At 32.9% G+C, this 16,048-nt stretch overlaps 1 protein-coding gene across 3 annotated transcripts in view; it reads right to left on the reverse strand.

The window, feature by feature from the left end:
• Positions 1-16,048, reverse strand: part of ASCC3 (activating signal cointegrator 1 complex subunit 3) — a 340,865-nt gene that overhangs the window by 271,744 nt on the left and 53,073 nt on the right. For all 3 annotated transcript variants that reach the window (XM_026002925.2, XM_026002927.2, XM_026002926.2), the window contains exons 5-8: positions 8,816-8,936; positions 6,730-6,934; positions 5,863-6,004; positions 5,144-5,269 (exon numbers count right to left, since the gene is read on the reverse strand). In XM_026002925.2, coding sequence (XP_025858710.2) covers positions 5,144-5,269; positions 5,863-6,004; positions 6,730-6,934; positions 8,816-8,936 — 594 coding nt within the window. The remainder of the gene's footprint in view (positions 1-5,143; positions 5,270-5,862; positions 6,005-6,729; positions 6,935-8,815; positions 8,937-16,048) is intronic.

Here is a 16,048-nt window from a genome sequence, read left to right on the forward strand (position 1 = left end):
CCTGAAGATTCTATTAAAACACAAGGATTTTGTGAATTTTCATGGAATAATAATTCTCAACTGCAACAGCTTCATGTCCTACCTTCATTCCCTTAGAGTAATGTTTCTCCACTTGGGAGATATTTTTATTGTAAAAAAAATAATCATCAGAAAAAGAGAGTTGATAGCTCCAGAGACTAAAGCAGAGTCTCCTTTAAGTCTTTGTTGAATGCTCACTAGCACAAGCATATGAGAAAAGTGCCCAAGGTATGGAGAAGAACCACTTAAATGGGTTAGAGGAAGCAAACTCATACCTCACCCTCTGGTGTCTGGAACAGCTCTCATTTTTACCAACCAACGTGGAAAACCTCTTATTTAACTGGGAATTATGCAGAGTACTCTACTCAGAAGAGCTGTGTCTCAGTAATGAGGCAAAACTAGCATTTAAATGCTGCATTGGCCCACCTAAGAAATTTTAGAAGCAAGACCTGAAGAGGTCAAACTGACCCAAAGTAACTTAACAATATCCCAGAAGAAAACTCAAGGATGTTTGTAAGAATACAAAAATATCCACTATTAAACAAGGAAATCACAATGTCTGCTTTATTTCTTGTTGATTTTTTTAAAGATTTTTCTTTATCATTGGTTTTAGGCAGTTTGATTATGATGTGACTTTGAATTAGCTTTCTGTCCTTGTATAAGAAGTTACCAAAAATTTAGTGACCTAAAACATCCATTTATTATCTGGAAGTTCTGGAAGTCTGATTTGGGAGGGCTTGAAGGGGGTTCTCTGTTCAGGGTTTCATAATGGTGAATTTATTGTTCTGGCCAGGCCGACCTCTTATTTGGAAGCTCTGGGGAAGGATTCCCTTAATAAGCTCATTCAGATGGTTGGCCAATCCACATCCTTGGAGTTGTAGAACTGAGGTTCCTAATTCTTTGCTGTCTATTATTCTTTGCTCCTAAAGACTACCCACATTCCTTGGCATATGGCCTACTCTATCTTCACAGCCAACAAGGGAGTATTAAATTTCCTATGTGCTCTAAATCTCTGATCTCTATTGACAGTGAAAAAGTCTCTGACTTAAGTCAGAGCATAAAGGGTAACCTGATAGGTACGTAAGTATAAAAAATGTTTTTGTTATTATTAGGTATCTTAATGTGTTTTTTAAAAAAGATTTATTTGAGAAAGAAAGAGCACACAGAAGCAGAGGGAAAGAGACTCTTAAGCACACTCTGTGCTGAGCGAGGATGGAGCTCAGTGGGGCTCATTCTCATGACGCTTAGATCACAACCTGAGTCAAAACCAAGAGTTGATGCTTTACCAAGTACACAATCCAGGTGCCCCTAGATACCTTACTATCTTAAAAAGACTGCTAAAGCAAAAAGGATAACATTTTGTGGAATTTATAAAGATATACAAGTAATCTACATCTACATGTTTGTTCATTTCTTTGTTTTGGTGGTATTATGTGTTAAAAAATCTAGCAAATACATCAGAATCAGTATTCTCATGGCTTCAATCTCCAAGTGAAGGTAAGCATTTATCAAGGGAAACAAAACTTGATAAAATGGTTAGAAATTTGATTTGTGCTACATCATTTCTTTCCCCATGAAATTTATGGAATTTTCTTTACTAAGATCCGTATCAGTTTAAAAAGATTGTAAGCACACTCTTAAACTTTCAACTTTATATTTTGTTATTATTACTTGATACCACCTCTTAAAAAGGCAGTGAGTGATTCAAAGCCATGGTTCTGATGAAACTGATGATATGCTTGACAGTGTAAGAACCAGCCTTGTGTGATACTTCAGGAAAGGGTTATTTGGGGGCATGTCAAGGTTTTAGCAACATTTCATCCTTTTCAAACTGGTCTCATGAGAAAGATCCACACTTTGAAGTATTTCTCTGGATGCTTCTTTTTTCTTGCCTTTATAATTTGATTGAATCAAACTCTCAATAAATTCTTTGGCGTTAGGATCCTCAACCTCATGTTCAGAAAAGTAAAATAGAGGAAAAGTAGGTGTTTGTTTGTTTTCTTTTAATTCTATTTCACTTTTTTCCAAATGTCTCTCTTGAATAACCACAGATGTCACTAATTATAATGACTGCTTTCTTTAGTTTCTATAAAACTAATAACTAATTATAAATAATAAGAAACCACTCAATCAAGTGACTAGAAATTTAGTTCTCCCTTATCGTGTAGGATAGTATTCAATACTATTCTATATGTGTTTGGAATGAAAGAATAACTGAATAGCATAAGTGAATACAGATTTATTTACTAAATATAATTTCCTACGTAACAGTAAGTCTTTTCATTTTATCCACACTCTGACCTCACAGCATTTTCATTACACATTTTTTTAAAGTTAACATTTTAGCTAAAATGTATTAAGTATCTAATAATCTTCAAAGTGTTTAACATAAATTAATAAATTTAATCCTCACAATTAAACTGTGAGGTAAGTACTATTATCCCAATTTTACAAATGAAATTGGATCCCAGATGACAGTAATTTGCCCAGAGTCTCATAGCCAGAAAGTGAGGGAGTCAAGTCAAACTAGGCTAGCTTGGTATCAGAGGCCCTGCTTCCTCACAAGTGTGGTTTTTTGTCTCCTGAACTTCACATGTACAAATCTTTCTTTTTCTTCTATTCCTCAGCTTGGTAAATCACACTACCACTTACCCATGATGCCCTGGACATCATTCTAGATTCAAACAAAACTTTAGATGTCAGTATAAAGTCTTCTCTCTGCTTCATCCCCTCCCATTTAATCATTTATCAGATCTTATATACTATAGTGCCTAAATGATTCTCTTAATCCCATTTCTCATATTGGCTGCCACTTTCTTAATTTAGGTGCTTAGCATTTCTCTCTTGAGCAGCAGCTCTATTCTCAACTTTCAACTTTGCATTGCAACCAGGACAAAATAATCTGATGTGACATTCAGTCAGGAGAGGATTATACCTATGGTCCCATAGGACTGTTAGAAATGCCATACAATTATGAATTCAGTGAAAAGAGAAAAATACCATCTTCAAGAGTACTCTTCCTGATACATAAAGATCCTACCTTGTATATAAATGATCCAAGCCAACGGAAGTATCCACTAAAAACATTCTGCTAACACCTATATTTTTTCCCCGAGGTCTAAATTACTACTCATGCTAATGACATCTGGTTGGATCATTATCTAGAGTGGCATGACATTAATTATGTACTTAAAATAACATATTGCATTTGAACGTATTATTATCCAATTATTATTACTGCTACGGAAGTGCAAAGTAAAACCACAATGGGAAACACCTATACTCGGTCAAAATGGTTAAAATAAAAATATAAATATAAGTAAAATATTAAAATATAAATTAAATAGTAATATTAGGTTACATGGCAGACAGACATTAAGGTTGTAGATGGCATTAATCCATTTAAGGAAAACTCCTACACCTATAATTTAAATTAAAATGAACAAAGTATTTATTTAGAAATAAATATGAAAGAAAAATAAGCCCGATTCATTCATTATGAATGTGGTAAACTTCTACGGCCCGTTGAAAAAGTATCCAGAAGCATAAACTATACTGAATGTTGTGCTCTAGTAGTTTTAGAGAGCATCATTATATTGAGGAGAGTGCTAGTCTGACTTGATTATTTAAAATTACTTGAATGACTTTTAGTAATAGGGCACTGTTAACTAAATTGTAATACAGACTAATGACTAACTTTATAATCAGGTATCCTTGGGATCTGATTTATTGGATTGTCTGCAAAGGGAAGTGAAAACTGTTCAGATGACCTTTTAAAATGTATTCGGAAACATCTTAATTAGGGTTCGTATTTGTCAGAATTTAGTTTTGCATATAATTTACTTGAGTCAAATCTGTGAAATGTAATTGAGGCCAAACTGAAGTTCTTGGTGATCTATATCTGTATATCCTTTTAATGGTCCTTACAAGTTTACATTGCACTGTTTGAATTACAGTGAGTATACAGAGTCTCCAGTATATTCTAGATTGGCACTACTTGGTAAGTTTATTGACAGGAAAGATTATTTTTCTACTTAGTTTTATAATTAAACTTCCTCAAATTCTCACAATTTAAATATAAGTAAAAATTATAATCCTTTCCTAAAACTAATTTATTACAAAACTCTAAAAGTTCAGGAAAATGATAAATCACAAGCAGAACAGTCAATTTAAATAAGTATAAAAATAAATTAAGAAATATTTTATTTTGAGATAAAGAAAATGTGGCAAAATTTTAAAAAATGGCAAACTGAGGATAAATGGATAATACTATTCATGCAACTTTTCCATAGGTTTGAAATTATTCAAAATTCAGAAGTTGAGAAAAATAAAATAGTTTTGAATTTGATCCCCTCCTCAAATAGTATTCTATTGTTTTACAGGTTGACCATTTGATATATCAATACATGAATCCTTTAAAACAGTTTAAGCCACGCTACATATGTTAAACCAAATATTAGCTGAAAGAACAAAAACAAACATGAAACTATAGAAATACATATACAAAGATATGTTTAATGTGTGAAGGAATGAATTTTTAACACTTAAACTCCCCTGGGGTGCCTGAGTAGCTCAGCTGGTTGATTCCTGATTTTGGCTCAAATCATGATGTGGGGTCTTGGGATTGAGCCCTGGGTAAGCTCTGATCTAGAGTCAGATTGTCCCTCTCCCTCTGCTCCTCCCCTGTTTGCACTTTCTTTTCTCTCAAATAAATAAATCAAATCTTAAAAAAAAAAACAAAAAAACAAAAACCTTAAACAACTCTACTATACCTCTTTAGTAAACAGCTTCATATATCCTCTGTACTGTATCAGCCAACTACCAACTTTTAAAAATAATTTTCCTAAACAAATCTATTCCTAAAACATACCAAGCACCAAAAATATCAATTTTTTTTATAAAATGATCATCTTGGGGTGCATAGGTGGCTCAGTCAGTTAAGCATTCGAGTCTTGATTTTGGCTCAGGTTGTGATCTCAGGGTTGAGAGATCAAGCCCTGTGTGGAGCTCTACACTCAGCAGGGTGTCTGTTTGAGACTCTTTCCCTCTCCTCCTTCCCCCAATCATTTATGTGCTCTCTTTAAAAATAAATAATTCTTTAAAAGAAAGAAAATGATCATCTCACCTCATCTAAGTCTTGGATATACACTGGTTTTTCCTCAAAGCCAATTGGCATTGGTTCACTATAGGGTATCTTTACTTCTTCATATATTTTGTTATTTTCTCTTTGGATTCCTTCTGGTAAAATCATCTATAAAAATAAAAATTAAAAATAAAATTAAAAAATTGCTTTGGTAAAGATTCTTTAATTAGAAACAGAGAGAGGGAGAGAAAGAACACTACTGGCTTTAGATGTAGCACTGGTATATAAGTACAGCTAATTTAAAGAAAAGTCTAAAAACAAACAAAAAAAACACACAAAAATTGAAACCATTCAGATTATTATTGAAATTATTATTGAGAGATAAAGAATCTCTCATATAAAACACCTATTTTGCTGATGAATTTCAAGTATATATTTATTAGTCTCCTGAAGACAAATGTGCGGCTAGGAAAAATGTGCAATATACAGTGTAAAGACCAAAAAGTAATGCAACCACTAAAACTCTAGAATACAGGTTCCATAAATAACAAAAGGGAAGAGAACAAATATATTTTGAATACCTACTGTGTGTCAAGTACTTTATATACACTACTTTAAATCATTTAACCCAATATTTTAAAATTAAAGTTAGCATAGTATATCAACTAATATAAGATTCACAAAAGAAACAGGGAAAATCTCTGTGCTATTTCCTCAGAATAGATATATTATCCCAAAGTGGTCATATACCAATGACATACCTTTGCACCAGCAATGAATGCTGATGTTCTCATGGCTTCAGCCTGGGAATCATAAACATGGGGATAACGTATTTTTTCAACATCCGTGTCTCTTTGCCTGCTCAGAATTGGAACATTTCTAGCATTCAGAAGTGCCTGCTCTCTGTAAACCAAAAATAATGGGATAAATCCGAAATTTTTATCCTGCAAAATATATATTAAAATAGTCATTATAATAACTATTTCAGGTAGCCTTCCAATAAAAAGAAAAAATTAAATTACATGAAGAAAGATATTAGCAATCCTGAAATTTTCTGTGTAACTACATAGGAATTAATACATTTTTTTAAGGCACTATTTTTAGATAACATCATCTGGTAAGTTTAATTTAATGTTCTTTATTCATAATTTTGTTTGTCACTATCCAAAAATGTTTAACAAGGTATAAATTCCTTTTTAAGAATAGGATTCAATATTTAAAAGAAAAAGTATCATAATGCCTTCATTTCTTTTTCCTCCTTCTTAATCCTAAATAACAAGAGGAAAAGTATTCTTACTAAGCTAGGCAAAAAAGGAAAAAAAAAAAAAGTCTCAAAATAAATTGGTGTAGGCTCCACAAGTTTTGACCTAATGGTGTGTGCATAGCACCTAGAAATAGCTTATCTCTAAAATCCAAATCTCTCAACCTATGTAGCTGCAACCAAGAATATTTTAATTAAGAAGACCACTGCTTTCATATCCCAGAAAATTAGGTTTTCATATAACAAAATTCTGTTCTTATAAGAAAACATGATTAGAACCATCTAAATTGTTTAAACTAAAAAAAATGATGACACCTAACAGTAGCAATTACGAAAGAAGCATTTTTCAGCTTCTGATTTTTATTACCTTTGTATTCTCAGTTCCTTAGGATCAAAGCACATAAGTCCTTCTGCAATGTCTCCATCTTCTCCAGCCTTTCTTTCTCGTCTAGCAATCCTTTTTTCTTCACGGCGATATTGTTTCATTAATTGTTTTTCTTGTTCAGACTGAATAGTAACTTGACAACCATAATTAGGTTTAGCATTTTCTCCTAAAATTTTTTTGCAATTGTCTACAAAGAAAATTTAAGAAATATCATGTTTTATAAATTTAACTTTTATGGAAACCATTTTTCCTCTGCCAAAATAGAAGTACAATGCTCTAATAATTCATTAAAAAACAAAACTGTCACATTCAATTGTATGTTTTAAGGAGAGGTTTTTAAAATATGGTATCTAAGTGATACTAACACAGTGTTTTAAGAAAAGCCAGCAGATATATTCTTTATGCAGATTATACAGTTTAGCATTATAAACTCTTAAATAAAACACCAAGAACTTTAAAAAATCAGTTTTATAATTTTGAAATTATTCATTTATAAAATTTTAATATAATATCAATACTAATTAGCACCTACTGTTAACACAATAATAAAATATATTTTTTACATTAGATATACTTTTCCCTATGTAATAGGCCTTACTTGTTAAACTGAATATATGTCACTACTTATTTACATATAAAATAAAATTTATTAACACTAGTTCAGAATATATTTGTAAGATAACCAAGGCAAATAAAGATTATGATCCACCTTTTCATGAAAACAAAGTTTATTATTTATTTATTTAAAGATTTTTATTTATTTATTCATGAAAGACACAGAAAGAAAGGCAGAGACATAGGCAGAGGAAGAAGCAGGCTCCCTACTGGGAGCCTGATGTGGGACTTGATCCCAGGACCTTGGGATCACAACCTGTGCCAAAGGCAGACGTTCAGCCACTGAGCTAACCAGATGCCCTAAAAACAGAGTTTAAAAAAAAAAAAAAGGAAGACAGCCAGAACCACTAAGAATCAGCTCAATGTTTACAAGGTACAATTTAAACCTAAGATTTGGTCAACTCAATATTAAGGACATTTTTTTCTTCCATCAGGATTATCTTCTATGTTTAATTAAATTTTACCAAGTAGTAGTATCTTGGCTTCCTACAGCCCTAAAAGAACTGATAGGAATGTTGCTGAGAGCAATCCAAATCAATACACATTTATCATATTGAGAACCTGCTAATTCTAGGCACTGCTAAGCTAGGAAGACAATGAAGAATGAGATTTGCTCCATACCCTGAAGGAGCACAGTGCAGTTATTTTATCAAACTCCAAGATCCTACACAGAACAAAAAGAAATTAAGTGAACCATCAAGATGGGAAAATTAGTTTTTTAATTCATCTAAGCTTCAGTCAGGCTACAGTTCAACAGAAACTTTAAATGTGTGTATTTGTTTATATACATGTGTATAAGTGCATGTGTACAGAGGATAATAATGAAAGGAGAGAAAGAAAGCAAAATGTTAGTGACTAGCAAAACCCACATGAAGGGTATGCAAGTAAGTATTCACTGTATTATCCTTGCACATTTATTACAAGTTGAAAGGTTTGAAAGTTTTCAAAATAAAAAAGTTGAAAAGAAATTATAATATTACTTGGCCCATAGTAAATACTATATGTACTTGCTTTAAAAAAAAATTCTACTCAAATCTCCGGCAAGAAAAAATGCCATACCTAAATATCAACAGAATCTCTACCATAATAACCTATTTATGGTATTGATATTTGTTTCATAATCTGCCATAGCTAAAATCTACTTTAAAAAGTGGTATCATGGGATGCCTGGGTGGCTCCGAGGTAGCGTCTGTCTTTGGCTCAGGTTGTGATTCTGGGGTCCTGGGATCAAGTCCTGCATTGGGTTCCCCTCAGGAGCTTGCTTCTCCCTCTGTCTACATCTCTGCCTCTTTCTGTGTGTCTCTCATGAATAAAAAAATAAAATCATAAATAAATAAATAAATAATCACTAAATTATATAAATAGGCTAAAGGATAAGCATAATTATATAAAAAGATTTGCAAACCAATGGATCTTTCCATTACATTAGAATTACCACTGAATACTTTCTTACCTTGAAGAACCTGCAACTTATGGTCATTTGAAGAATTAAGAAATCTATCCACAATTGTAATTCTATTCTGGAGTAGTTTCTCAATAAGTTCAAGTCCATCAGGTCCCAGCAGTTCAAACAGCTTAAACAAGAAAAAAGAGTCAAAACAACTGTTAACTCAAACTCACCAGTTTCAAGTTATTACACCTGTTCAATGCAGGTATGAACCCAAACTCACATAGAAAGTAGTACCAAAAAATTAATTTGCTTTTTAATACACGGTCTGGTTTTCATAAATAGAGTCCAGAGTGCCATTTTTCTTATAATTTACCACACATAACAGCTATCACTGTAGAGTTAAAGAATCATTAAAATGTTTTAATGACTCATGACATGACAAATTTTTAATGCTTAATTAATTTTGTTATTTTTACCAATTCAATTTATTTTGTTAATGCTTAATTAATAATTTTTAATGCTTAACAAACCTGAGATCTAAGACATGGTTCCACAAGTGCTTTACAAAACTTTTTATAAAGTTTCCATGTGTATCTTATGCAAAGTAATTGCCAAAGAAGCTGATTCAAGAGGCAAAGGACCAGTGATTTAGAAAAACTTTCAATCACATCATTGTATGAAATAAATACTCCAGAAAGCCTTTAGATTTCTTCAGATATGGTTTGAGGACATTTTTCCCCTCCAGATATATCTAATTTTACATGTGAAGATTTTATGTTAGCCAAATTCTAACTGTTCTCAGAGATTCTAAATAAATAAAATAATAATTAAAGTAGGAATTTGGGCACCTGGATGGCTTAGTCAGTTAATCATTTGTCTTCAGCTCAGGTCATAAACCCAGCATCCTGGGACTGAGCCCTTTATTGGCCTCCCTGCTCGGTGGGGAGTCTGCTTCTTCCTCTCCCTCTCCTTTTCCTTCTGTCTCCTGCCCAACTTGTGCTCTTTCTTTCTCTGTCTCTTTCCCTGGGAGCCCAACATGGTACACAAACCATTCAGTGAGGAAAGATGAGTCTTTTCAAAAAATGATGCTGGGACAACTGGCCAGTCATATGCAACAGCGTGAAGACCCTCACACCATATACAAAGATTAACTCAAAATGGATCAGTGATCTAAATGTAAGAGCTAAACACTATAAAAATTCTTAGAAGAAAACAGAGAAGATCTTCATGGCCTCAGATTTGGTGAAGGATTCTTAAATATGAAACCAAAAGCATGAGCAATAAAAGAAAGTATAATTTGGATTTTAGCAAAACAAACAAAAAAACAATTGTTTGCTTCAAGGAACACCATTAAGAAAATGGGCAGGGGGTACGCAAGAATGGGAAAAATATTTGCAAATCATATATCTGCTAAGAGATTGCTACTGTCAATGTCTACACCCAGAATATAAAAAGAACTCTTACCACTAATAAAAACACAACCAATTAAAAACTGAGCAGAGGATCCGCATTTACCCTAGGAAAATATATAAACGGCCAATAAAAGGTGAAAAGACACTCAACATCATTAGACATCAGGGAAACACAAATCAAAACCACAAGAAAGTCCATTTAAAAAAACTGGAAAATAACAAGTCTTGGGAAGGATGTGGAGAAACCTGGAACTCTCATACATGGTTTGTAGGAACACAAAATTGTGCAGCCACTATGGAAAACAGTTTTCTGGTTCCTTAGTAAGCTACACACAGAATTACAATATGATCCAGCAATTCCATTCCTAGGTACACATCCCAAAGAATTTACATCTATGTGTCCAAACAAAACCTTATATACAAATATGGATATTCACAATCCAAACACTCATCACCTAAAACATGGATAAACAAAATGTGGTATATTCATACAATAAGTATTAAGTCATAAAAAGGAAAGAATGTACAATGTGGATAAGCCTTAAAAACATTTTGCTAAGTGAAAGAAGCCAGTCACAAAAGACCACACGTTATAAGATTCTATTTGTAAGAAATGCCCAGTATAGAGAAATCTCTATGGACAGAAAGTAGATTAGTGATTGGTTAGGGCCTAGAAAGGGGGTCAGTGAGGGAATAGATGATAGAAGCTAAAGATTTATAGGATTTCTTTTTGAGGTAAGGAAAATGCTCTAAAATGATTGTGGTGATGGCTGCACATATCTATGAATATACTAAAAACCACTGATTTATAAACTTTAAATGGATAAGTCATATGGTTTATGAATTATGTATCAATTAAGCTATTTTTTTAATTATAAGCCAAAATTATTTAAGCTAAAATACTAAAAGTAACAAAAACTTTACTTAATGGTTGACAGATATAGACTAAATACAATTTTCCTGGTAAAAAATTTAAGTGAATGTTTTGAATTGCTTAATCTGAAATACATGTTCACACATGATAAATCAGAGGTTCACAAATTTTTAGTCCAACATAACTTTAAGGAAAACATCAGTATATTTAGAAGACAACTTCTAATATAACATCTCAAATGGAGGATCGCAGCACAAAGAGCTCTTTCTTTTTCTAGCCCATTATTTTTTAAAATAACACACCTAAGACCTTGCAAACAAGACAAGAAGGCTGTTTTGCTCTGAATAAAGGACTTCCATGACTTCCAGGATGAGAAATCCTCAGGAGAATTCTGAGATCAGCTGTCATCAGTTTTAAAGTAATCCCAAAATTATCCTTTCCCTAACATTTGCCATTTTCATCCATATTGAGAGCAGGTGCAGTTCTCATTCAAGATTTGCACTACAAACTAATTTGGCAATGAGTGTGACTATTTGTAAAGATACAGCTGTCTGGATCACTGCTCTATGCACTGACACAAGTTCCAGAAGCGATCAGGTTGAAAAACAAAGAGGGAAAAGTTAACTGTGAGTACAGAAACAGACATCAACTATAAAGGAAGGAAGAAAGGAAGGGAGGGAGGGAGAGAGGAAGAAAGGAGAGGAGGGAGGGAGAGAGGGAGAGAGGAAGAGAGGAAGGAAAGAAGGAAGGAAGGAAAGAAGGAAGGGAGGGAGGGAGGGAAAAAGGCAAATTTTACTATTCTGGCTATAAAAAATTAAAGATATGAGATTTATAGGAGACATAGGAATAGACAGGTAACATCCTTTCCCTGGCAGAGGCTGTTAAAGGCATTATTATAAGCAATATATTATTCTTAAGGAACTTCTCAAAAAACAAAGGTTCTTATAATTCTTACTATTATTATAAATCCTTTATCATTAAATTAATTTATTAAATTGAAGTTCTTCATTAAGAAATAATGAGTAGAAAGAGTCAAAATAGTGAACCAAAAGACTACATTCTTAAGATATAAAAAAATATTTCAGAACACGTACAGATTAACTTTAAAAGAGCCTTACTGGGCAGCCCAGGTGGCTCAGCGGTTTAACACTGCCTTCAGCCCAGGGCATGATCCTGGAGACCCGGGATCAAGTCCCACGTCGGGCTCCCTGCATGGAGCCTGCGTCTCCCTCTGCCTGTGTCTCTGCCTCTCTCTTTCTCTTTCTCTCTCTCTCTCTCATGAATAAATAAATAAAATCTTAAAAAAATAAAAACAAATAAAACAGCATTACTTCCTTGTGTCTCACAACATTTCTAACAGATAAATGTAGTTCGTGAGTCTCTCAGGAAAGGTAATACCCACTTTGTCCCATATTCTGAATTGTATCATTTTTATTCCAATCAGAACAATGCTATAATGGATGCTATATTCCCAACACAATATCAGGCAAATCACAAATATTACATCATCAAAAAGCATAATATAATAAACCTTTGAATAATACACTATGGAAAATTATCCTATAAATCCTATGAAAAGTGGTGAGAGACAGAAAATGAACTTAAATTAGAACTACAAGCCTGTTCTCTAATTGGGGAATGCAGAGATATGCTGTTTATGAAACCACAGAATAAACATGGCAGACATCCTTGAACTATCAGTTTACTCAAAGATGAAGAGAAAAAAATATTGTTTCCAAGTAAAACACAACTTTGGTCATATTAATGTCCTGTTCAAACTCTGCTGCTCAGGTTAGTCAAAAAATGAACAATTAAAGCATTTATTCACTAACTTGGGCTTTAAAGCAAGTAAAATTTCAATATTTATAAAAGGTTTGTCAGTTTCATTTTTTTTAAAGATTTTATTTATTTGAGAGAGAGGGAGTGAGAGAGAGAGAGAACACAAGCACGAGCAGGCGAAGGGAGCCAGCAGAGGGAAAGGAAGAAGCAGACTCCCTGTCTAGGAGGAAGCCAGATGCAGAGCTCAATCCCAAGACCCTGAGATCATGACCTGAGCCAAAGGCAGCGCTTAAATGACTGAGCCACACAGGCACCCCTTGTTTCATTCTGTTTCCATTTAGTCAATATTAAAGAACTCATCACAAGTCAAAACGAATTTGATCTGGAGTTCCAAAAGACAGACTAACTCTTCCATATATCAAATAGTCAACGGGCATTCTGAAAAAATGATGCAGTGTTACACAATTAGCACAGTATCCTCCTGTGAGCAAGGTATCCTGTTTAGGATAACAATATAGTTCAGTAGATTATGGGATTAATCTCAATATTCGGTTAAGCCACTAAGGTTGTTCTTCAAAGAGTGGCCATCGCTCTGTCCTATTCAAAATTTTATCAAGGATATATAAACTAGAAGACATATTAAATCAAATTTGTTAAAGTGTTTATAAATTGCACGGTAGAATCAAGATTATAAATCTTCTAAATAGTCTGATATATCTGGCCAGACTTAAGGAGATGTAATAGAGACAAATACAAAACCCTACAATTAGGTTTAAAAAAAAAAAAAAAAACTCGCATTTCTATAAGATGGGGAAACCTGGACACACAAATAAATTCTTAAGAAAATTTTTGAAAGGATGGGGGTTGGTTACTTGCAAGGTCAAAATGAATTAAAAATGCAATGAAGCCTAGGAAAAATTTTACTGTATCACTAGTAATATCTCAAAAATCCTATTTAGTGGGGCACTCAGCTGTGCTCAGTCAGTAGAGCATGTGAGTTTTGATCTCAGAGTCATGAGTTTGAACCCCATGATAGGCAGAGATCACTTAAAAAAAACCAAAACACTTAGCATCTCAAAAGATTACTATACTGACTAAACCATATTTAGAGTGCTGGGTTCAATTTAAATTATACTTTTTAAGAAGGTCACAATAAAAAATATAGTTTAGAACACAGAAAACAAAGTAGGAGTAAGATACACCTATGTAAACTGTTTCAATAGCAGATCTATTTTTATCTATTATTATCCAATCTCTTTAAAGGATACTCATTCATAGATTTGCTAAAGATAAAGATAGGAAATTTTATTCTGGCCCTATCTTCCTTGATCATTCCACAGTGCTAAGTACTCCTTATACTTCTTTAAACACACTTTTCCTTTGGGTATGTGTCCTATCACTCTGGAGCTACCTTCCTGTCTCCATTTCAGGTTTACATTGACTATCAATTGTTGGAGTTCCTTAAGGTTTAATCCTAGGCTTTCTCACATTTTCACTCCATATTCTCTCTTTAGCTATTCACATTAGACCCTTACAATCCATTAGCAAGCACATGCTTAAAAAAAAAAAAAAAAAAAAAAACCACACCTCTTAATTTTATACATCCTTCTCAAAACCCTACTTTGTGCTCCATATATCTGATTGCCCAGTTATCATCTCCCCTTGGAGGTTTCAAGTTGTCTCATAATTCTACAAGCCCAAAACTATCTCTTGGTTTTCTACCCTCTTCACCCTTCTCTAAGTGTTCTTTATTTCCATGAATGGCACTGCCATTCTTACAGTTACGCAAGTCAAAAGCCTAAAATGCATCCTTATGATCTCTTTACCCCATGGCATGCAAGCCTATGTATCCCTTTCAATCAATCCACTATTAAGTCCTCTTGATCTCAACTACTAAATAGATTTCAAGTCTTCCTGCTTGTCAATTTAAGCTCCCAAACATTTACTGCCTGTACCATTCAAAGGACTTCCTAAAAGGTTTTTGCACATCTATCCAAAACACTCCAATTTTTTCTCTACATAGCAACCAGAGTAAATTATATGAAATGTAGGTCTGATTAATGCATGCTACCTCTTGCCAACAAATTCTCCAATGGCTCTCCATTGTTCTAAAGATGAAGTACTTTAATTGGCCTGAACAAAAAAGCAGAACCTCAAAATGTTACAAGTGCTAAATTATGATTAAAAGATACTGATACATACTCAAAAGAAAGTTTTAATATCATTAATAAAGTTAAATATTATTTTTAAAATGGCATCCTTTTAAATTCTCCATTTATATGTATGTTTTATGATGAACATAAGGCATAACAGTATAGGTGTATAATTTAAAGTTAAATAACCACATTTATATCAGGAATGCATTATCCAAAATAAATGACACAACAAATATTAACAAAAATATCTGATATGCATATTTAATTCAGCATTTTTTTCAAGAAAGTGTACTCATGATTGTAATATGCACAAATGTAATGTAATATGCACAAATATCCAAAATGGTTATTAGAAAGTATGATAAAGTTTGGAGACCAATACTTTCATATATTATTCTGTTATGAAAGTTTTTCACAATGTAATAGTTTTCTAATCTATGTCTGAGAATTACCATTTATATTTAATAGGATACATTCTCCAAAAATGTTATTATATGAATGGTGTTTCTGAAAATTGCTGGTGTTTTGTAGAACTTAAAGAAATGTAAAATACGTACAATCTACTGACACCATCACTAACTCATATTTTCAAAACTTTTCCTGTGTAAGTTCATTCTAAGTCAGCAACCCCACCATTACACTTCATATTATCCCTTGTAAATCAATTTAATAATTTACCAAATTCATGAATGTCATTATAACATAGCAGTGTATCATAGGAGAAGGTTAGCCAGGGCTCAAATTTTTATTTAGCCTAATGCTCAGGAGTTTTGGGACCTTAGACATCCTCTCTGAGCCTCTGATTTTTTTCATTAGTAGAGCAGGAATAAGAGATACACACATTCTTCGCAGGGTTATAATATGAACAAAATAATCTATGTAAATATATTTGACAACAATTCCTTCCATATAATAAGCAATTAACTTTAGGTGTTTAGTATTATTAAAATAAATCATAATCAAACAAGAGAGTAAGGAAAGTACACAAGATAATTTATAATACAATAATAATAACAATACCTAATACTTGTACACTACTCATGTCCCAGGCAAGGTATTAAGTGCTTTATATATA

The sequence above is a fragment of the Vulpes vulpes genome, chromosome 1 (genome assembly GCF_048418805.1).
Source record: "Vulpes vulpes isolate BD-2025 chromosome 1, VulVul3, whole genome shotgun sequence".
NCBI classification, from domain to species: Eukaryota; Metazoa; Chordata; class Mammalia; order Carnivora; family Canidae; genus Vulpes; species Vulpes vulpes.